Source organism: Sinocyclocheilus grahami, unplaced genomic scaffold, assembly GCF_001515645.1.
Source record: "Sinocyclocheilus grahami isolate Dianchi unplaced genomic scaffold, SAMN03320097.WGS_v1.1 scaffold265.1, whole genome shotgun sequence".
Lineage (NCBI taxonomy): Eukaryota > Metazoa > Chordata > Actinopteri > Cypriniformes > Cyprinidae > Sinocyclocheilus > Sinocyclocheilus grahami.
In genome coordinates, this window is record NW_015505444.1 from 244,653 (window position 1) to 268,192 (window position 23,540).

Sequence of the window (23,540 nt, forward strand, 5' to 3'; positions counted from 1 at the left end):
AGGCCTCGGTGTGTGTGTGTGTGTGTGTGTGTGTGTGTGTGTGTGTGATGGTTTAAAGGGGGAAATTTAAAAGCAAACAAGTGTGTGAGACCGTTAGCCACGCTTATCGTTCTACATTTAATCATGCATTTTCCTGTCTAGGAAAAGATTCCACATCTTGTTTTATACCTAAACTGTTTAAAATAAAATGAAAGCACAACTATTTTTTTTCCTCTTTTGATGGAAATGCGAGTGTATGCCTGTGAAAAAGTTGCTGCCGTTATTCTAGAGTGTTCTGATTAGTTGTTAGAGTAAATTTAATGGTTGTATGTGGAATTAGATGGTTTCTATGATTTCTTTCCTTAGTGAAAATCTGTTTTGATGGAAAAAGTGAGTATTTGCTTGTGCAGAAGATGTCGCCATTGTTCTAGGGTTTTCTGAGTGGTTGTTATGTTGTTCTAGATGGTTGCTATGTCCCCCCTTTTTGATGGAAGTCAGTGTTTGCTTGTGCAAAAGTTGCCCTCATTATTCTAAGGAGTTCTGATATGTTGCTAGGGTGATCTTGATGGTTGCTAGGGTGTTAGGTGTTCTGAGTGGTTGCTAGAGTGTTCTTAATGGTTGCTAGGGTGTTGGGTATTGTGACTGGTTGCTAAGGTGTTCTGAGTGGTTGCTAGAGTGTTCTTGAGGGTTGCTAGGGTGTTGGTTATTCTGGGTGGTTGCTAGGGTGTTGGATATTCTAAATGGTTGCTAAGATGTTCTTGATGGTTGCTAGGGTGTTGCATATTCTGGGTGGTTGCTAGGGTGTTCTTGATGGTTGCTAGGGTGTCGGGTATTCTGAATGGTTGCTATGATGTTTTTTAATGGTTGCTAGGATGTTATGTATTCTGAGTGGTTGCTAGGGTGTTCTAGGTGATTTCTATGTCCCCTTTTTATTATGAAAAGGTCAGTGTTTCCCTGTGTAATAGTTCAAGCTAATATGCTAGGGTGTTCATGGTTGCTAGATTGTTCTAGATGTTTGCTAGGGTGTTCTGGGAGATTTCTATGTCTCCACCCCCCCCCTTTTAATTATGAAACATCAGCGTTTCCCTGTGCTGTAGTTCACGCTAATATGCTAGGGTGTTCTGGGTGATTTCTATGTTTCCCCCCTTTTTATTATGAAAATGTCAGTGTTTCCCTGTGCAGTAGTTGACGTTATTATGCTAGGGTGTTCTGATTGGTTGCTAGGGTGTTTTGGATGGTTGCTAGGTCATTCTATATGATCTGTTATTCTGGTCTTTTGTTCATTGCAAATCTATGGGATTTGACCTGTTTTATTGTCTACAACAAGCCGCTCGATTTGAGGCATCATTCACATATGTAGCACTGTACTTTTAGTGTTCTGGGGTTCGTTCAAATCATGATAATCTTGATTATGAGCAATAATAACAGTTTTGATTGCCTTATCAAATGGCACTAATTAATGAATGAATGAGTCGGTCTAGAAAGGATGAGAGAGATCATGTCTCTCATTGTTGAGTGGTTCGTAGGCACATTCACTGGGGGACAAACCCTGAACATCCCGTTGTGATGACCCCGATGATAAACAGGAAGAGCAGAGATGTTTTTGATCCCTCCCAGAAATATCTCATGTGAACTTTGATGCCTTTCCTGTGTGGTCCGATTGTTAACCTTGGAAATTGTTTGTAAATGACTGGTGTTTGTGTGTGTGAGCGTGTGGGGATTTTTCTGAATTGTTGCGTCTGAATTGAGGTCTGCGCTGCTCGAAATTGGTAAACTTCACATGAACTTCTGACATACTTTATGTGGAGTTAAAGTTGCCTGTGATGAGCGTTTATGACACAGATGAGGTTTACTCATTTTTCAAGCAGATAATGTGCAGGGGCAAAACTCTGGCACTCACAGTCTCAGTCTGTACTTATTCTAGATTACATACTAATTCTAGACTAGGAAAATTAAAACCACTTTTAGGTGTGGTCAGACTTATGGGGGTGTTAAACTCAGCCATGTCAGGGTTGGTTATATATGGGCAGCAGTATTGTCATAGTTAACTAAAACTGTTACTAATCTTTTTAGTTAATTAAAATAAATCTCTGGAATTATGATTCCACACTTCCAATTACCTCCCCACCCTCCAGCAATCCAAAACTGATGTCATATGCCTTTGGAATGATCGTAGAACACTTAATCATGTTCATAAACATAAACCTAACAATGCATACATATATATGCTTTATTTTTATTTCAGTTATAGTAATTTTAGTACTTACATTTGTTACGTATTTCTCCAGCAATCCAAAACTGATGTCATATGCCTTTGGAATGATCGTAGAACACTTAATCATGTTCATAAACATAAACCTAACAATGCATACATATATATATGCTTTATTTTTATTTCAGTTATAGTAATTTTAGTACTTACATTTGTTACGTATTTCAATTTTTTCTATGTCTTTCTATAGTTTTTATATTTCAGCTTTATTAATTAAGTTTAAGTATTATTTATATTACATTCAATAATATTTTGAATTAGCTTTTATTTTTATATTTTCAGTTGACATTTTAATTCTAGTTTAGGTTTTAGTCTTTTTATGTTCTTTGGTAATTTTTAGTTTTTTTATATTTCTATTTTTCTTAATTTTAGTTTTAGTAATTTTAGTACATCTACTACTACAACATTTTATTTCATTTAGTTGCAAAGGCAACATTTCTGATTTTAAAGAGACGTTTTTCAACTAATATTTATTTTATTGTCATCTTTATTTATATGTCGGGCATTTCAATTTATTTGAGCTTTATTTCAAATAATGGAAAAATACAGTTCTTATATTGTGATTTTGAACTCTAGTTACAGGTTTACCTTCACACACACATTTTCAGTTCTGGGACGAGAACAGCAGGACAGCACGTAGTTAACCATAAACTGTGCATGTAAAACCACACATTAGAAACAAACTAAATGCATGACATGGAAGTTCATGTGAAATTCTCGAATGCGGAAGTTACTCAATAAAAGTCATGGGTTCAGACACTGCTGTTTCAGCTTTTGGTGGAAAGCCAAATTTAGAAACGTATGGTCTGCATGTCTTTCTGTTCTCCTGCTCATAAACATTGCGATTCATTCTACAAATAGCTCTTGTAATGCACATCATCCCCCAAAATACAGCACATGCTTTCTGTGACAATGCATTCAAAAAACACACACACAAATATATTAGATTAGTCTCAAAATTATGACACTCATCCAAAAGCTGTCACCAATCCAGCGATAGAATGTCATAAAACATTCCAGGATTCAAATGACATCTCTTATTTAAAAAATAAATAAATTAAAACTTGCCTTGGCAACAACTGAAATAAAAAGTTTAAGTTGAAGTAATACAATTACTCAAATTAAAATTGAAAAATAAAACCAAATAGTTAAAAATTAAAATGTCAAAAGCACATTGTTTTGACATAAGTGAAGCGAGCGACTCAGATCTACTAAGACAAGATCAATGAGATCAAGTCATTTATCCTGTAAAAATGGTAGAAAAGTGTTTTGTTATAATGCCAGAAACCATCAAAACAAATATGAGGAACAAATACATATTTGATCAGTTCTCTACTTGTAGTGATCATCAAAACATAAACTGACTCACACTGACCCCAATGTCTTGTAAGGCGTGAAGCACAAGAATCTGGCACTGAGGGCCAGACGCAGAAAACGAAACAAAGTTTGTTGTTTTGATTCACACCAAGGGCAGGAAGTCTGTGGTGTGCACACACGCGCACGCACGCACAGAAGGCAGCAGCAGATGGTAGACCGGCCCACTGGAATGGGGGGGTCTGTAGCCTGCAGTCACAAATGTGCTCAGGGGTCATAGGTCACCACGGCATCTGTTCAGAGTCGAATCTCACACGCACTCCTGCTCTCGGACCTGTTGCCACGACGGGCTGCAGATGACTTCTGCTTCTGTCTTTGGGGACAAAGAGAGAGAGAGAGAGTTAATGCCTTAAGTAAACTCAAACCGACGCATCTGTGCATGCAAGTGTTTGCCATGGGATGTCTTTATTATTAAGGCCTTCCCACACTGAGTGCGATGCGAAAAAGCGAGGCGAATCACTGACGAACGGTGCTTTCACACCGAACGCGAAACGATTGTTCACCTTCTGCTAATTCACACCTGCACGCTAGGTGGCGCCGACCAACAATGCATTTTTCCTCAGATATGTATCTCGTATATGGATTTAACATCGTCCGCTGCTCAATATATAGCTTTAAATTAAGATAAACAAAGTTTGGCTCTACACCAGAAACACAAACTATCTGTAATGCTTACAAGAATAGGCTACATCCTAAAATATAATAAGAAGTATAATTAGCATAAAGCTACACTTGAAAATGTATGTAATTATTAATGTATTTGCTTACCCACTTTAAACCATCATTGAGTGCTTGTAATAACTTCCAGTTGTGATCTATAGTTGATTTTGATTAATAAGAAGACACATGCACTCGTTGTATGTTTAATAAGGCTACACTGCTAAAATTTGTCATAAACAAGTTTTATATTTATATTTTTTGTATTTAATATTTTTACATTTTTTTGTTTAAATTGCATTTTTGGATTTTTCATTGTTGTTTCCTGTTAGAGAGCAACTGAATTCATTCATTTATAAATTTATGCATTTGTGTATAATATACATTTTATTATATTTTTGTAATTTTTGAAAAATATTTTATTTTATAAAATAAAAATATATTATTAAAATAATCTCATTATTATTATTATTATTATATACTTTTTACATTTTGTTTTTTGTTTTTTATTTACTATTAAAGAACAATGAATTCATAAAAACACCATTTTGAAAATAATTTCTATATATTAAGAGCCAAACTTCTGCAAATAAAAATTTGAAATTTATTTCAAATGTGAAATTTGAGAAAGAAAGAAACAAGCACTAATATTTTGATATGTTCAGCCCAGGTTGTGATATGTTTAATACAGACTTATGATAAGCACATAGAAAAACGAATAAATGAAAATGATGAATATGGATGAGATCAAATAATGCCAATGGAGATTCTGTGCTGATAAAAGTGAGATATCAGCAGCAGGAGTTTGGGAGGGGTGGAGTTTGATCCTCTCTTGGGAGCTGCCTTAGTGACCTTATGCCACTCGCCATGGCAACAGGCTTTGGGGGAGGGGCAGAGTGCAGTGGGAGGGGCCTGCATCACAGCTGCCCTTATTTATGCACACACCTGCTGCAGCTCACAAACACACACTCGCATGAATAAAACGCACTGCATTTACTAAATCTTACTTTCAGCTTCACTTTTTGAAATGACCTTTAGTGGCTGTTAAAGAAAGTGTTCAGATGTGCCATTTGATGTGTTTGTGTGTGTTCATATGAGAGAGAGAGAGAGCATGTGACACTGTGTGGGCTCCTGATCACCCTGAGGAATTTAGATGAGTTTGAACAGTGTCTTTCTTTCACACACTGTTTTATACATGCACACACACATACGTTTACTTGGCCATCTAAATGAGAACACATCATAGACTTCTGCAGTTGTTATATAAAACAAATTACGACTTTAACTCTAAATGTAAAAATTTAATGTTTTCAATTAATGACTGATTTCATGACTAATTATCTAAATCTATATGACCGTAACCCTTAAAGAAACATTTCACTTCTAAAATGTAAAAAAAAAAAGTTACTCTTTTTTCACTTTTGGCTCATCTTTAAGACAAATGTGTTGTCCGCCTATTGTTAGTTAATGTTATTAAAATCTCTGTGTTTTGTGTTTCTTGAGGTGTGCTGCAGACTTATGTAAATACTTATGAATTAATGAATGTATGTAAATATATAAAATATATAAAACCAATTGCCATGACCATTACCCTAAAATAAAGTAAAAAAGATTTATTATATAATATAATATAATCTGTGTTTTTTCCCCTTTTTTATATACAAATAGGTTTTATATATTTATTATTCTATATAGTGTGCAATTTAAGAAAACAAAATTTCACTTGGAGCTTTTTTCATATTTAGCTCTCTTGAAACAATTTTGTTCTTGAAATATTAAGTAATATTATAATCTGTGTTTTTTGTGTTTCTTTAGGTGTCTTGCAGACTTTGTAAATGCATATAGATACGAGTTAATGAATAAATATATATACACAAATACATAAACATAGTTAGCATGCCCATAACTCTTAAAAGAAATATTTGCGTTTCTGTAATTAAAAAAAAAAATGAAAATTTTCCAATGTTTCACTTGAAAGTTTTGTTCAAAACTTTTGTTAAATAATAATAGAATTGTTCCATGTTTTGTGTTTCTTCAGGTGTCCTGCAGACTTCGTCGGCCCCCAATGCCAGTTCCCGAACCCGTGCAGCCCGTCGCCGTGTCGTAACGGAGGCGTGTGTCGCGCGCGGACGCAGGGCAATGACGTGGAGCTGACCTGCGACTGCGTGCTGGGATACAGCGGTCCGCTCTGTCTGACGCCTGTCAATCATGCATGCATGGGCTCCCCGTGCCGAAACGGAGGGACGTGTTCTCTGCTCACGCTCGAGACCTTTACCTGCCGCTGCTCACCTGGATGGTCAGGTACGCCTGCAAATATATCACCCAAACTAGATGCTCTTCCTCACGGGTTGCACAGTGATAAAGTTAACCTCTGTCTTCCCGCAGGTAAAACATGCCAGCAGGCCGACCCGTGTGCATCGAACCCCTGTGCAAACGGCGGACAGTGTTCAGCATTTGACTCGCACTACATCTGCACCTGCCCTCCTAACTTCCACGGCCAGACGTGTCGGCAGGACGTGAACGAGTGCGCCCTCTCGCCCTCCCTCTGCCGGAACGGAGGCACTTGTAAAAATGAGGTGGGCTCGTACCTGTGCCACTGCCCACCTGAGTACGCCGGCACACACTGCGAGCGCCTCTACCACCCCTGCCACCCCTCGCCCTGCAGGAACGGAGGCACCTGCTTACAGACCAGCGACACCACCTATGCCTGCACCTGTCTGCCAGGTCAGTGCCTTTATTTGTATGTCATTTTAAATGTAAAATTTGATTAAATTTGTATTAAATTTTTATTAAAAAATTATTAGATTTTATTATAATATATTTTTTTATTAATGAATAAATAAGCGTTCCATTGATGTATGGTTTGTTATGATAGGACAATATTTGGCTGAGATACAACTATTTGAAAATCTGGAATCTGAGGGTGCAAAAAAATCTAAATATTGAGAAAATCATCTTTAAAGTTGTCCAAATGAAGTTCTTAGCAATGTATATTACTAATCAATAATTACTTTTTAATATATTTACGGTAGGAAATTGAAAAAAAAAAATCTTCATGGAACATGATCTTTACTTAATATCCTAATGATTTTTGGCATAAAAGAAAAATCGATAATTTTGACCCATACAATGTATTTTTGGATATTGCTACAAATATACCTCCAGCGACTTGAGACTACTTTTGTGCTCCAGGGTCACATTTATGGAAGAATACATAAATAAATGAATATTTTATGAATAAATACATAGATATTATAAATGAAAACATTTTATAACCTGTTTTCATTTATAAAAATGAAGAAATTTGTATAAGTGAATAATGAATGAAATTATGAATGAAAACATTTTATAAATGAATACTTTTTATGAATGAATAAATATTTTTTGTGACAATGAATTAAGTAATATTTTTATGAATGAATAAATAAATAATTTATAAATGAATGTTTGAATAAATAAATTTTTTTAAATGAATAAATAAATGTTTATAAATGAATGAACGAAGAAATAATTTTTATAAACTAATGAATGAATGAATAAATATTTTTTATAAATGAATAAAAATATTTTTTTAAATAAATTAATGAATTGATAAATGATTAAACGCATTTCCTATAAATGAATGAATAAATAAATCAACTTACAAATAATTTTTATCAATGAATATGAATTAATGAAAAAAGAAATGAATGAACAAATAACTTTTTTAACAATTTTGAATTTAGATTACACTTCAGTTTAGTTAATTTTATTGGCATTATTTATACAAATATTATTTAGAAAATGGTGTTTTATTTCATTTCTGTCTGCAAAAACAACAGCTTTTGTTGCAGCATATATTACTAACCCTGCATGTGCACGGTTATTCATTAACAGTTCGTCTGGATGCGGCACTTGTTTTTTTTTTGTCTTAGTTTATATTTCATCTCAATGAGTGACCTAGATGACTCAGTTACTCACTCGAGCACATAAACATAATCCGTGTACGGCCTCAAACTCTTTGATGTGTATTGAACGTGAATCATTTGTCTCTCGCAGGGTTCACAGGTCAGACGTGTGAGCATAACGTTGACGACTGCACCCAGCATGCCTGTGAGAATGGAGGCAGATGTATCGACAGCGTCAACACCTACAACTGCCACTGCGACAAACACTGGACCGGTACTACTTTTTGTACTCCACAATAGTAATGATAATAATAGTGTAATAAATATTTAACATGCACTTCACATGTGACCTCTGACCCCTCCTCCTTCAGGTCAGTACTGTACGGAGGACGTGGACGAGTGCGAGCTCTCTCCTAACGCTTGTCAGAACGGAGGAACGTGTCACAACACCATCGGCGGCTTCCACTGCGTGTGTGTGAACGGCTGGACGGGCGACGACTGCAGCGAGAACATCGACGACTGCGCCAGCGCCGCCTGCTCACAGGGTGCCACCTGCCACGATCGAGTCGCGTCTTTCTTCTGCGAGTGTCCACACGGACGCACAGGTACGTGCGCTTTCTAATTTAATTTGTTTATATACCAGTGCTACTTTATATACTGTTAAAGTTTTTTGATTTTGAACTTTTTATTTGTATAATTTCAGTTTTCATTTTCATTTCAGTTTTAGTCATTTTAGCTTTTTTCTATTTCAGTTTGTTTTAGTCATTTTTATACCTCTACTTATTTTATTTCATTTTCATTTCAACTTATTTTTATTTTAGTTGCCGAGGCTACATTTCAAGTTTTATGAGTTAAAATTTTTCATCTCAGATTTTCTTTTATTTCTTTCTTTTTTTTAATTAAGTTCAGTTTAGTTAATTTTTTTATTTCATTTATCTCTATGTAAACAATTGTTATTTTTACATTTTATTTTATGTGCATTATTTATGTTTCAGTTGCATTTCATTTCATTTGTGTATGAAAATGATAGCTTTTATATTTTTTATATTTTGCTTTTTAATTTTATTATTTTGTTTTAGTTAAGTTCAGTTTAGTTAATCTTATAGCTATTATTTATATTTCAGTTGTTTCATTTCTGTCTATAAAACCAAAAGCTTTTATTTTTTATGTATTTTTTTACATTTTATTTTATTATTTTGTTTTAGTTAAGTTAATTTTAGTTTAATTTATGGACATTGTTTATAATGCAATTACAAAAACAATAGCTTTTGTTATTTAGCATACGTAAATATTAATATTTTAGTTCAGTTTAGTTAATTTTATGGGCATTATTTATACTAAAATTGCATTTTATTTCATGTCTGTCTATGAAAAACATATCTTTTATATATTTTCATTTTATTCCAGCTTAATTTCAGTTAACAGTTTTGGTTTCGGTTAACAATAACAAAATTGTTACCCACAGGTCTTCTGTGTCACCTTGACGACGCCTGCATCAGTAATCCGTGTCAGAAAGGCTCAAACTGCGACACGAACCCGGTGAGCGGAAAAGCCATCTGCACCTGTCCGCCTGGGTACACGGGATCGGCCTGCAACCAAGACATTGACGAGTGCTCGCTTGGTAAATATAGAACATGATAGATTAGAAAGATTATAAAATGCAGAACGACTTTTGCATTACAGTACTGTTTGCATTTCAGGCGCAAACCCGTGTGAGCATGGCGGACGGTGTCTCAACACTAAAGGCTCCTTCCAGTGCAAGTGTCTCCAAGGTTATGAAGGCCCACGCTGCGAAATGGATGTCAACGAGTGCAAGTCAAACCCCTGCCAGAACGACGCCACCTGCCTCGACCAGATCGGTGGATTCCACTGCATCTGCATGCCAGGTATGAGTCTTTGACCACTGACCTGCATCAGAAGTGCATCATTACTGTGGTCTGACGGACGGATTGTTTTGGTGTGTAGGTTACGAGGGTGTGTTTTGTCAAATAAACACCGATGACTGCGCATCACAGCCTTGCCTCAACAACGGAAAATGCATCGACAAGATCAACTCGTTCCACTGCGAATGCCCCAAAGGTGACTACGGCATTATCATTTTTTAGAGATCTGATCATAAAAACTAGCAATGAAGATGCATTGTGAGTGAGCAGTCAAAATAAACATGGCTTGTTTTTTTCCCTGCAGGGTTCTCTGGGAATCTGTGTCAGGTGGATGTGGACGAGTGCGCCAGCACACCGTGTAAAAATGGCGCTAAATGCACAGACGGGCCGAACAAATACACCTGCGAATGCACTCCAGGTACACATTTTCAAGTCATATTCTGCACTTCTACATTTGTTTTCTCCCCTGAAAACCGTTTATAATATTAGCTGTGATATTTTCTTGCCCCAAAAACATTTTCACACTAGGTTTGGTTCAAATATTCCACTTGTTTTCTGAACCTTTAGATTTTAGAATGTGTTTTTGTAACTCTATCTTATTTATCTTCTATTATATATTTATTAATGTTTTGAATTAGATTTCATTTTTAGTTTTCATTTTCATTTTAGCTTAAGTTTGTCATTTTGTTTTTAAGTATTTCTTTATTATGATTCTTAAGTAATACTTTAATTTATTTTTATAGTAATTTTCATAATTTAACTTATTTTATATCAGTTAGTTGCCAAGGCAGCATTTCTAAACTCTGTTAAGTTTAAGTTTTAAAAACGTAATATTTTATTTTATTTTGCTTTATTTAGCTTTTTTTAATATTTATTTTAATTTCATTTTATTTATAGATTTTATCTTATTTGTATTTTTTTTCTGTTATTTTATCATAATTTATTTAATCATATTTTATTTTAACTTTTTTTTTTATTGTATTTTATTTTTTTTTATTTAATCTATTTATTTTTCACAATATTCCACCTTATTTCGGATCCTTAGAATTGTTATTGTAACTCAGTCTTATTTCGAAGGCTGCACCCTTTGGAGGTCGCATTTGTTGGCCGTGTACGTCATCGAAAATGTCTCATTTCAGAAAAGCAACTGCTATAAAACCAATGAGCATAAATTACTGTAATTTCTTCCTTACTTTGGAATGTAATGGATACTTTTTTTAAATGAGGCTGCACTAGTGATGTATGTGGCCTCCTGAGGGTGCAGCCTTCGAAATGAGACACAACCTGTAAATAATTCCAAATGTAAATTGCCTGTATTGATTGGCTAACATCTTCGCATATGAAATGAGCGTCACTGCCAACACTCTAAATTTGCAATGTGGCAAATGTATTTCTGCAGGGTTTGCTGGCGCTCACTGTGAGCTGGACATAAACGAGTGTGCGTCGAGCCCTTGTCATTACGGCGTGTGTCGGGACGGTGTGGCCACTTTTACCTGTGATTGTCGCCCCGGATACACCGGCCGCCTGTGCGAGACCAACATAAACGAGTGCTTGAGCCAACCCTGCCGAAACAGAGGCACCTGCCAGGACAGAGAGAACGCATACACCTGTACCTGCCCTAAAGGAACCACAGGTAACACATGCATGCACATAAAAACACTTGTGCGAAATATAACGGTGGATTTATGATGACATAATCATGTCGTGATTGCGTCCGCAGGAATGAACTGCGAGATTAACATTGACGACTGCAAGAGTAAACCGTGTGACTACGGAAAGTGCATCGACAAGATCAACGGCTACGAGTGTGTGTGTGAACCCGGATACACAGGTGAGTCAGAGCAGCATCTGTGTGTGTGTGTGTGTGTGTGAGAAAACAGGTGAACAGGTGGCTAGCGAAGTGCAGAGCTTGTGTATCAGATAACAGATATGACTCAGGACAGAGACTGCCTTTCCCAACTGGGACACACACTCACACAGGTGTGCTTTACATTAATGCCACGGCCCGACCGATCACAAGACTGACCCTTTGTATGTTGCATTTAAGTAAAAGATACAATAGGCCCTGCTATACTGTCAATATAGGACAGCAGCAGGAGGACTTTCACAATTTAGGATGGCAAGTGCTTTTAAGGACACAATTTAAAACAAAACTTTATTTTATTAAGGGCTGATATTGCCCACAATCTTGTTTTCAAATTAGAATGCAAAGCAGAAACGGTAGTTTTTATATGCATATACACACAAATTAAAAAAATTCATTAAGCTAATTAATTTAGCTCATGCTGTTGTTTGTCCCAATATTTATTTTATCAAGCAATGATATTGCCCACAATCCTTTATGCCACATAAGTGGAGGACAGTTTTCAACCTCAGTTTTATGACTTTTTCTACTAAAATAACACTGAATGCAAAGCCAAAACAGCAGTCTTTATATGCATGAACATAAAAGTTCATAAAGAATTTTAACTAATTTAGCTATATGCTAATGTTTGAGTGCAAACGGCAAGCATATGCAATGTAAAAAACACTTTTTTTTTCTTGCTGTTTTTTTTGTGTATATGTAGAATTTTTGTCATTTAAGTGCCTTATTATTTGTAAGTTTTGCTATATACAGCGTTTATATTGCCCATAATCCTATGTAAGAAGGCGAGGACAGTTTTTTGAGCTTTTCTCAACCTCAATTTTACAACTTTTTCTAATAAAATACCACTGAATGCAAAGCTGAAACAGCTTTTTTATATGCATGAACCTAAGAGTTAAGTAATAAAGAATTTTGAGCTAATTAAATTGGCTAGATGCTAATATTTGCATGCAGAGAAAAAAAACACATAATTTCTTAGCCTAGTATGTCCCGATATTGTCATACTTAAATCTTTAAGTACACAGATTGTCATTGCAATTTTATTTTATTAATTAAGGGCTCATATTGCCCACAATCCTTTGTGCATATAAGAGGAGGAAAGTTCACTTTTTAAACATCATTTTTATTTCTTTGTATGTATGTTTTTTGATGCATATAGATTATTTAGCACAGCCTCAAATGCCTCGTTTGCTATATTATAAAATGATTTAAAAAATAATCCCTAAAATGTAAACCATGGTTAATAGTAGGCAGTCTATGGGTGCTGCAAGTGAACAGGTTTTTTTAAGTATGACCTGAACACTTTTTGAGCAGCATTATATGTATTGTAGTAAGTATTATACTCTGTTTAGCGGGTGTGAGAGAGAAACTGCAATAAAGTCCCACTGTTGTAAGAGAATCAAACAGTTACCCATTACTCTACAGAGGAGGGGTGTGTGTGTGTGTGTGTGTGGAGGGGGTAATTGTTGGTCGGCCGTCTGTGAAATAGGGTCTGTCCTTTTGTATCTGCAAACAGCCCTCTGTAGGACCTGCCCTCCCCCCAGCGAGTGTGTGAGGGGTGTGCGAGCAGGTCTGAAAGACAGAGAGAAAGGACGAATGAAAGAGCACAAGAGGGTGGAGGAAATCCTTTGTGCATTTGGAGCAGGGCTGGAGATTTGGGATGGGGCCCACACACACAAACACACACAAAGGCAGACAAAGAACAAGAGGTCAACACAAATCTGAGTCCCAAGGAACATTCCTTTACTATGCAGTTTAACTATCAATAGTTATACGTCTCAAACTTCTGCTTAGATCACTGTAGACTTTGGAGAGCGTCATATATGATAAATGCAGATGGACAGTGAGGAAAATGATTGACAGGCCTTTCTCAACATATGTGAATGTGATATAAATCAAATATATGGCCTTTCAGTTGTTTATTATTATGAAGATAATGTGATATTGACCTTAGAAACAACCTAACATCAATTTGAACCTCCTTTACTGTCTTAAATGAGGTCAGAATTGGTCATATTTCCTCCATTTTTTCATCAATCTTCTTCATTTGTGTGTGTGTGTGTGTGTGTGTGTATTAAAATAAAATAATTTTAAAAATACTTTAAATGTATTTAAAAAGGTACATATATATTTTTAAATATTATATATATATTAAATTAATATTTATAAATTGTATTAATTTTGTAGTTATTCTTATTGTCATCACTTTATTGTTATTTTAAATAAATGCCGTTCTTTTGAACATTCTATTAATCAAAACAATCTTTTTCAAAATGTGTCATGATTTCCACAAAAATTTGAAACGGCACAACTGTTTTCCACATTGATAATCAGAAATGTTTCTTGAGCAGCAAATCAGCATATTAGAATGATTTCTGAAGATCATGTGACACTGAAGACTGGAGTAATGATGCTGAAAATTCAGCTTTGATCACAGGAATAAATTACATTTTAAAATATATTCGTATAGTAAACAGTTCTTTTTAAATTCTAATAATATTTCACAATATTACTGTTTTTACTGTATTTATGATCAAATAAATGCAGCCTTGGTGAGCATAAAGGACTTCTTTCAAAAACAATTTTTGAAAAAAATCATACTCGCGTAACTAAGGCTTTCATAATCAAATCACGTCCATCCTATATTATTTCCCACTGATTATTCAGTTGCACTCACATGTCACATTTCAGAAGGTAACAGCGAATTGCATTTCTCTCTTGTCTTTTCCACACGTTTATATGTATTGTTATTCCTCACAGGCTCAATGTGTAACATCAACATTGACGACTGCGCATTAAACCCGTGTCACAACGGCGGCACCTGCATTGACGGCGTCAACAGCTTCACCTGCCTCTGTCCGGAGGGTTTCCGTGACCCCACCTGCCTCTCCAAACACGACGAGTGCTCCAGCAACCCTTGTATCCATGGCAACTGCCTGGACCAGATCAACAGCTACAGATGCATGTGCGAGGCCGGCTGGATGGGACGCGACTGCGACATCAACATCAACGAGTGCTTGTCCAACCCGTGCGTGAACGGAGGCACCTGTAAGGACATGACCAGCGGCTACGTGTGCACCTGCAGAGCCGGCTTCAGCGGTAAGATGCTGTGTCCCAATTCACATACTATACTTCCTAAGTAGTATGGAAGATTAGGTCTAATGCGTTTTCATACTATTTCCGGTGGATTTTCAAAGTATGCATGCTTTTTGGGCTGATACTGCACAAAAACCTTTGCAGTACATATGGGAGGAGTTTGTGATGGTTCACATTCAACCATCTTAAATTTTATTTTTTATTTTATCGCATTAAATGCAAAGTCGACATAGCTGTTTTTAGATTTTGAACCTAAAAGTTAAGTAATAATGAAATTCTTAATATGAAACGCATAACGCTTACATGCAAATGGAAACCGAGTGTGTGCACAATTTTTTGCACATTTTTTAAAATGTAGTTAGTATGCTTAAATTTTGCTGCAAAATTAAAGTATAATAATAAAATGCAATCTAAAAATGTCAAAATAATGATTTGAAATAAACACATTTTTTTTTTTTTTTAATATTAATAATATTTCCGGTGGACTTTGAAGTATGCATGCATGCTTTTAAGGCTAAAAATAATAAAATAAATAAAAATAACAGTAATATATTTTTTTCAATAGATTTATTCAAATAAAATAAATCTTAATGTAAGAGTACATAAGAATTAGTGACAGTTAACTTTAAACCTTCTTCAATTTTCTACACTTTTTCTACTAAAAATAGCATTGACTGCAAAGCCAAAAGAGATGTTTTTTTTATGTGTGAACATAAACTTTGCACAATATAATTCGCTTACAATTACTGTTACTCAATTTTATAACAGAGTAAACATAGTGTGCCACAATGCTGTCGTACTGTAATGCTACACACCCAAAAGCATGTATTTCCCCTTTTGTTTGTTTATTTTTGCATTTAGTGTAGATAATGATTTGACTCTGTGTTTTCTTGCATTTAGGTCCCAACTGCCAGACAAATATTAACGAGTGTGCGTCCAACCCCTGCCTAAACCAGGGCACCTGCATCGACGATGTGGCCGGATTCAAGTGCAACTGCATGCTGCCTTACACCGGTACAAACATGAACACACACACACACACACACACACACACAACAGCCATTGTACAGCTGGTTCTTGTTTTGAAACGGCAAGCTTTGCAGAGGTGTGTGAAAAAATGTCAGGGGAAGAGAAATAACTGTCGAGGGTGGCTACTCAAATATGTCCATTTCCTGTTTGGCCCCTTCCTGTTTCCTGTTGAGGCAAAGAATTGACAATAGAAGGAAACGCCAAGTGACTTCCTTCTTCGGCTGGTCACCATAGAAACAGATAAGGAAGTGCCTGCAGGAACTGAGCTGGGAAAATGAGGCAGTAGAAGAGTGAGACTGAAATAACAAAGAAAGAAACTTCTGCGCCGAATCAACAGGCTTTTTCTGCACTGATTTTGAGGAAAAACCTGCAGAATTCTGGGTGGATTTAAACATGCTCAAATGTGTATTACACTTTTATTGGTAGCAGAAAACATACTCAAATTAGTCAAAATATAGTACAGGGGGTGTACAGTATGCTTTTGCAGTGTTTTCCTGCCTGTATCAGCGTTATTTTTGTATCATGTATACCAGTGGTTCTCAACCTCACTGCAGATATTTTTTACAACTTAAAAGTATGTGAAGCTCAATTATACAGTAACTTTAACAAATAAGCACAAGTCAACCTGCCATATCAAACAAGACATCAAAGGACTGCATATAAACTACTGTACGGATCCATTCAGAATTGCTAAACATTCTGAATGTGAGAAAACTCAGCGATCTGAAGGTGGCTCGACGTCATCAGTGGAACAGTTCCTCTGTCAGAACAAGATCTATCTGTGTTTGGAGCGTCTGATGCCCATATGCACATAAACACCACGGATCCTCACAAACTTCTCCAAAACACACTTCTTCAGCGAGCATCTGTTATAAAACACTCGCTGTACATTAATTTTGACAACTACATGAATATACAGAACTCTGTTCAAGCAGAAATAAGATGTTTTAGTGATCAGTGCGCCGAGAGCGCACATACACGGGTGGATTTAAGTTTAGTTGACGACAATAACCCTAGCCTGTATGTAACTTTTGCATCAGTTTTGACGCTTTCTCAATGTGTGCGTTTCAGGCGAGGTGTGTGAGAGCGTTTTGGCTCCCTGCACTCAGCGTCCATGTAAGAACGGAGGCGTTTGTCGCGAATCGGAGGATTTTCAGAGCTTCTCTTGCACTTGTCCTGCTGGATGGCAAGGTAAGAGTGTGTGTGTGAGTTCATGTGTCTTTCACATTCTCTACATGTCATGATCTTCTTCATAACCGCTGTCGTCTCACTACAGGTCAGACGTGTGAGGTGGACATTAACGAGTGTGTGAGGAATCCTTGCACTAATGGAGGAGTGTGTGAGAACCTGCGTGGAGGATATAAGTGCCGCTGCATCCCCGGATTCAGTGGAGATCTGTGCCAGAACGATATTGACGACTGCACGCCAAGTAAGACACGCAGAACATGCACAAACCTAGACAGCATTTCTGGGCATCATAGAACATTAGATGGTGCTTTTGATGCCCTGTAATGCTGTCTACATAGGCAGCTCGCTAGGTTTTAAAACAGACATTGTTTTAAAGGACTATTATACAATAATAAAATAAAAGAATAAAGTATTATATGTGGTTTTGAAATCACTCTGTGATGTTTTATGTTCTCTTTTAATTGAATTTGTTTTCCTCATTTTAATATGCTTTATACATTTGTATTACTAAAGCAATGCAAATAACAAGCAAATAATAAAATAAAATAATGTAAAAAATAAAAAGTAATAAAAAAGTTAAATAAAATTTTACAATTGATAGCAGAAGTGCAAATGATAAAAATAAACGTAAAAAAGTCAAATAAAAAATGTGAAAAAAATTAAACAGAAAATTTTAATGAAGTATTTTTATTTTAGAAATAAAATATTGAATGTCTTTTATACTGTTTTAATAATACAAATGTAAAATAAAACAATATAACAGGTGTGAATGCTAAAATAAAAATTAATTAATGTAAAAAATGACAAATTAAATGAATTAGAAATCAAAAGAAATAAAAAAGAAAATTAAAGTAAAATGCAGTTTTATTTAAAAATAATGAATGTGCTTTATTTGCACTGTTTTAGTCATACAAATGTACAATAAAGCAAAATAACAAGCACAAATGGTAAAATAAAATTAATGTAAAAACAGTAAATCAAATTAAATGAAGGGAAAATGTTATATTAAATAAAAAAAATTCAAACAAAAATGAATAAAAACAGAAAATTAAATAAAATGCAGTTTTATTTTAAAAGTGAAATATTTAATGTGCTTTATTTGCACCATTTTAGTAATTCAAATGGTACAATAAAGTAAAATAAAAAGTGCAAATGATAAAATAAAAATAAATTGTGAATTAAATGAACAATTAATTAAAAAGAAAATTAATTAAATGTCATTTTATATTAAGATAAAATATTTCATGCAAATCAACAAATAGAATAGATTGTGGTAACCTTCCTTAATAAACAAGAGATTATTAACTGAATAAAAAGGCTGAATATGGCAGTAATTGTAATTCTTCTCTCTCTCAGATCCGTGCAGTAACGGCGGTGTGTGTCAGGACCGTGTGAACGGCTTTGTGTGTGTGTGTTTGGCTGGTTTCCGTGGTGAGCGCTGTGCAGAGGACATCGACGAGTGTGTGAGCGCCCCCTGCCGAAACAGAGGGAACTGCACCGACTGCGTCAACAGCTACACCTGCAGCTGTCCTGTAGGATTCAGCGGCATCAACTGTGAGATCAACACACCCGACTGCACTGAGAGGTACTTGCACGACACTTTTTCAAATTCGTTATTTTTTTGCATTTTACGTATTTTAAAATGAAAATGCATTGAATTCTTTTTTTATTTACATACTGGCAATTTCAATCTGTGTTGTTTCTCCTCACCAGCTCATGTTTTAATGGAGGAACATGTGTGGACAGCATAAACTCGTTCTCATGCGTGTGTTTGCCGGGATTCACCGGGAATTACTGCCAGCATGACGTTAACGAGTGCGACTCGCGGCCGTGCCAAAACGGAGGCACATGTCAGGACGGATACGGCACCTACAAATGCACCTGCCCACACGGATACACCGGACTCAACTGCCAGGTACACAAACACACGCTGTTTTTCCTCTCTAAACATCAGAAATCTGTCAATTAATCTACAGGAATATATATCAATTTATATAAATAGTTTATATAGTTATATAATTATTTTTATCTTTTATTTTATTTATTTATATACAAAATAATGTATATTTTTAAATATTATATAAATAGTATATTTAGTGATTTAAAAAAAAATGTATTTATTTTTTAGTAGTATATTTTCATGATCTAGATATATTTGGTACATGTTTTATTTCCTGACGCTTGTGTGTTTCAGAGTCTGGTGCGCTGGTGTGACTCGGCCCCCTGTAAGAACGGTGGCTCATGTTGGCAGCAGGGGGCGTCCTTCACCTGCCAGTGTGCCAGCGGCTGGACCGGCATCTACTGTGACGTCCCCAGTGTCAGCTGTGAGGTCGCCGCCAGGCAGCAAGGTAACAATCACTAATAATGAGATTACTATTTTTCTACTGATGTTGTAACTTAATAGACCCAGAATAGAATATTTTTTGTGAATTAAATGCAGGGGTTGATGAAAAGCTAATAATGAATCATAAAAATGTCAAATTAAGATGATTAAATAATTGTAAAAAAATCTGCATTCATAAATTAATAAATAAATGTAAATTATGAAGAAAAAAATTTTTATTAAATATTTTTTTACCAGCATGTCATGTGACCATTAATTGACAGTGTGTTATTCAATTATTGTTATTCAATTATTGAAATATTAATGTAAAATATCAGTGAGAACGTTTGAGAATGCCTGTTTTATAATATATTAAATGTTAGATAACAGATAAAAAAGTAATATATTTTATTTAACAAGTTGGGATTTTTTTTTCGTCAATATTTGTAGTTTCTGACAAATTAATAAATGAATAAAAATAAATTAAAATAACAAAAAAAAATTTAAAAAAAATAATGCATTTACATAAAATAAATATACATTTTAAAAAGTGTGACCATTGACTGACATTAGAGAACCACAAACATGCAAATGTGTTGTTAAATTAATGCTAACTTAAAATTTCAGGGTTAAATTAAGTATATATTTTTTAGGTGAAAAGAATTCAACTGACAAAAAAGTTTGGGAATCTCTGTTTTAAATTATATTACATATTAGATAACAGATAAAAAAATAAATGCAAGTAATTTTTTGACCAAAAATGTTTTAATATTTAACACTTATGGCGATATTTGTAATTTCGACCCTGGTTAAACTATGTATTTTCTCCTAGCATGCAAACAAGCGAAAAATGTTCTGCTTTTTAAAAATGCATACCACTTTGACATGCTGTGTCTCCTTTTATTCAGGAGTGTCTGTGGCTGTTCTGTGTCGTAACGCGGGTCAGTGTGTTGACGTGGGTAACACACACCTGTGCAGATGTCAGGCCGGATATACAGGCAGCTACTGTCAGGAGCAGGTGGACGAGTGCATGCCGAACCCCTGCCAGAACGGAGCCACCTGCACCGATTACCTGGGAGGATACAGCTGTGAGGTATAAAAACACACACACACCTGTACATCATCAGTGCTGACCAGATTACTTACAAACTGTAGTCCGTTACTGATTCCAAATTACATGACAAAAATTGTATGTAACGTAATACATTACATTACACATTTTAGGTAATATAATCAAATTACTTTTAGATTACTTGTGACCCAACTCATTTATCACATTGATAATATGATAAAATGATATTGTATTGCATTACATTTGAATTATAATACAAGTACTTCATTTTTGGAATCTGATTACGTAATCCAGATTACTTGTAATCAGTTACTACCCAGCACTGTACATCATTATACGAGTCTAACGTCTGTTTCTCTCCCTCAGTGCGTTCCTGGATATCACGGAGTCAACTGCAGCAAGGAGATAAACGAGTGTCTGTCTCAACCCTGTCAGAACGGAGGAACCTGCATCGACCTCATCAACACGTACAAATGCTCCTGTCCACGGGGAACGCAAGGTACGGACTCATTCACATGCTCACAAACACTGGATTCATCACTTCATACTTGAGCTGGTGAATCATTTTGATTGTGTTCTCCTGGTGTGTTTGCAGGCGTTCACTGTGAGATTGATGTCGATGACTGTTCCCCGGCCGTGGATCCGTTAACCGGCGAGCCGCGCTGTTTTAACGGCGGCCGCTGCGAGGACCGTGTGGGAGGTTACGGCTGCGTGTGTCTGGCTGGTTTTGTGGGCGAGCGCTGCGAGGGCGACGTCAATGAGTGCCTGTCTGACCCCTGTGACCCCAACGGATCCTACAACTGCGTACAGCTCATCAACGACTTCCGCTGCGAGTGCCGTACGGGATACACTGGTACCAACACACGCATTTGACACTCCAGTTGCAGTGAAAATAAACATATATCAGTGAATATGACTAATATGAATACAGCGAACACTAGATCATTTACTGTTAGTGAATCACAAACAAAAAGAAGAAATGATTAGGCTATATTTAGCCTTAAAAAATATATAAATAAATAAATGAATAAAAAAATAAATAAGGATTTTAGTTTAATGGCAATTATGCTTATTTCTCTCTCAAATTCTTATTACTTTAATGCTGAAAAAATCTAATTAGTGTAAAACAGTAATAAAAAGAAAATAATCCTGTCCAGACTTTATTTATTGAATTATTGATTGATTGCTTAACTGATTTAGTGTCCTCGTACTTTATTATTATTATTATTATTATATTACTTTATTATTATTATACTATTATATTATTATACTTTAAATTATACCTGTGAAGTATAAAATGAAGTATAGTTATAATGTAAACATTTTTATTTATTAATTTTATTGATAGATTTATTCTAAGTATATTAGAATTATACTTTACAGATATACTTTACAATTTAAACTTATTTTATTTATTAAATTCAGTCAAACAAAAACTATGATAAAGTGTACTTTGAATTGTACTTCTTTATTATATTTAAAAAATATATATTTATTGCATTCTGAGGGGTGAAATATGACCCAGAGATTTTAGTGAAATTTTTTTTAGTTTAAATTATAATTTTTTTTTTATTCACAGGTAAGCGTTGTGAAACTGTGTTCAATGGTTGCAAGGACACACCATGCAAAAATGGAGGAACGTGTGCTGTAGCGAGTAACACCAAACACGGATACATCTGCAAGTGTCAGCCGGTGAGTAAAAACACACATCTGTGATTCACACCATTAGTCAACACCTTTACGTGCACTTTCTAACCTTTGGTTCTCTCTCAGGGTTACTCTGGCTCCTCCTGCGAATATGACGCCCAGTCCTGCGGCTCCCTGCACTGTCGTAACGGTGCTACCTGCGTCTCGGGACACCTGAGTCCCCGCTGTCTCTGCCTGCCGGGCTTCAGCGGACATGAGTGCCAAACACGCATGGACTCGCCCTGCCTCAACAACCCCTGCTACAATGGCGGCACCTGCCAACCCATCAACGACGCCCCGTTCTTCCGCTGCTCCTGCCCCACCAACTTCAACGGACTCATCTGCCACATCCTTGACTACTCCTTCAAAGGAGGGCAGGGCCGAGACATCGCCCCTCCGCCGGAGGTGGAGATCCGATGTGAAATCGCTCAGTGCGAAGGCAGGGGTGGAAATGCCATCTGTGATACCCAGTGTAACAATCACGAGTGCGGATGGGACGGCGGCGACTGCTCTCTGAATTTCGACGACCCGTGGCAGAACTGTAGCGCAGCCCTGCAGTGCTGGAGGTACTTCAACGACGGGAAATGCGACGAGCAGTGCGCCAACGCTGGCTGCCTGTATGATGGCTTCGACTGCCAAAGACTGGAGGGGCAGTGCAAGTAAGTGAAATGTATTTATTTTTCTTTTAATTTAATTATGTAACTATATATTTTTATTTATATTCTTTATTTGTATTACTGCTTTACTTTGTATTTACAGTTAATTTATATATAATATATTTATAAATAAAACATTGACTGTTGAAACATTTTAAACAGGTTTATTTTTTTTGCTTTGTCATTAAGGGCCCACTTTTTTATGTTTTTATGTATTTTTTTATTACTCATTTTGTTTTATTTTTGCTGTTTTATTTATAAAATTTTGTAAAAATATTTTATTTAGTTAGTTTTTCTATTGCTTTATCATTAAGGGCCAATTTTAAACTGTGGAAAATATATTCTAATAGAAAAATATGAAAAATAATAATAATAAAATGTTCCTTACAACATCAAGGCTGTCATAAGTTTTATTTTAGTATTATTTATAATACCAATTATATTATTAACTATTATTTTGAATGATCTTTTATTTTTATATTTTTCAATTTTCATTATTTTAGTTTAAGTTTTATTCATTTTGTTATGCATATTTGTCTTTATATATATATATATATATATATATATATATATT

The 23,540-nt window shown here is 35.5% G+C and overlaps 1 protein-coding gene across 1 annotated transcript in view; it reads left to right on the forward strand.

Annotated features, from left to right (window-relative positions):
- Nucleotides 1-23,540, forward strand: part of notch1a (notch receptor 1a) — a 39,621-nt gene that overhangs the window by 5,219 nt on the left and 10,862 nt on the right. Inside the window, exons 3-24 of the mRNA XM_016290928.1 lie at nucleotides 6,321-6,583; nucleotides 6,668-7,006; nucleotides 8,321-8,443; nucleotides 8,541-8,774; nucleotides 9,635-9,790; nucleotides 9,870-10,055; nucleotides 10,135-10,248; nucleotides 10,357-10,470; nucleotides 11,452-11,685; nucleotides 11,773-11,883; nucleotides 14,677-15,015; nucleotides 15,913-16,026; nucleotides 17,113-17,232; nucleotides 17,318-17,470; nucleotides 18,586-18,814; nucleotides 18,943-19,144; nucleotides 19,424-19,577; nucleotides 20,461-20,645; nucleotides 20,991-21,123; nucleotides 21,220-21,477; nucleotides 22,204-22,316; nucleotides 22,398-22,969. Coding sequence (XP_016146414.1) covers nucleotides 6,321-6,583; nucleotides 6,668-7,006; nucleotides 8,321-8,443; nucleotides 8,541-8,774; nucleotides 9,635-9,790; nucleotides 9,870-10,055; nucleotides 10,135-10,248; nucleotides 10,357-10,470; nucleotides 11,452-11,685; nucleotides 11,773-11,883; nucleotides 14,677-15,015; nucleotides 15,913-16,026; nucleotides 17,113-17,232; nucleotides 17,318-17,470; nucleotides 18,586-18,814; nucleotides 18,943-19,144; nucleotides 19,424-19,577; nucleotides 20,461-20,645; nucleotides 20,991-21,123; nucleotides 21,220-21,477; nucleotides 22,204-22,316; nucleotides 22,398-22,969 — 4,446 coding nt within the window. The remainder of the gene's footprint in view (nucleotides 1-6,320; nucleotides 6,584-6,667; nucleotides 7,007-8,320; nucleotides 8,444-8,540; nucleotides 8,775-9,634; nucleotides 9,791-9,869; nucleotides 10,056-10,134; nucleotides 10,249-10,356; nucleotides 10,471-11,451; nucleotides 11,686-11,772; nucleotides 11,884-14,676; nucleotides 15,016-15,912; nucleotides 16,027-17,112; nucleotides 17,233-17,317; nucleotides 17,471-18,585; nucleotides 18,815-18,942; nucleotides 19,145-19,423; nucleotides 19,578-20,460; nucleotides 20,646-20,990; nucleotides 21,124-21,219; nucleotides 21,478-22,203; nucleotides 22,317-22,397; nucleotides 22,970-23,540) is intronic.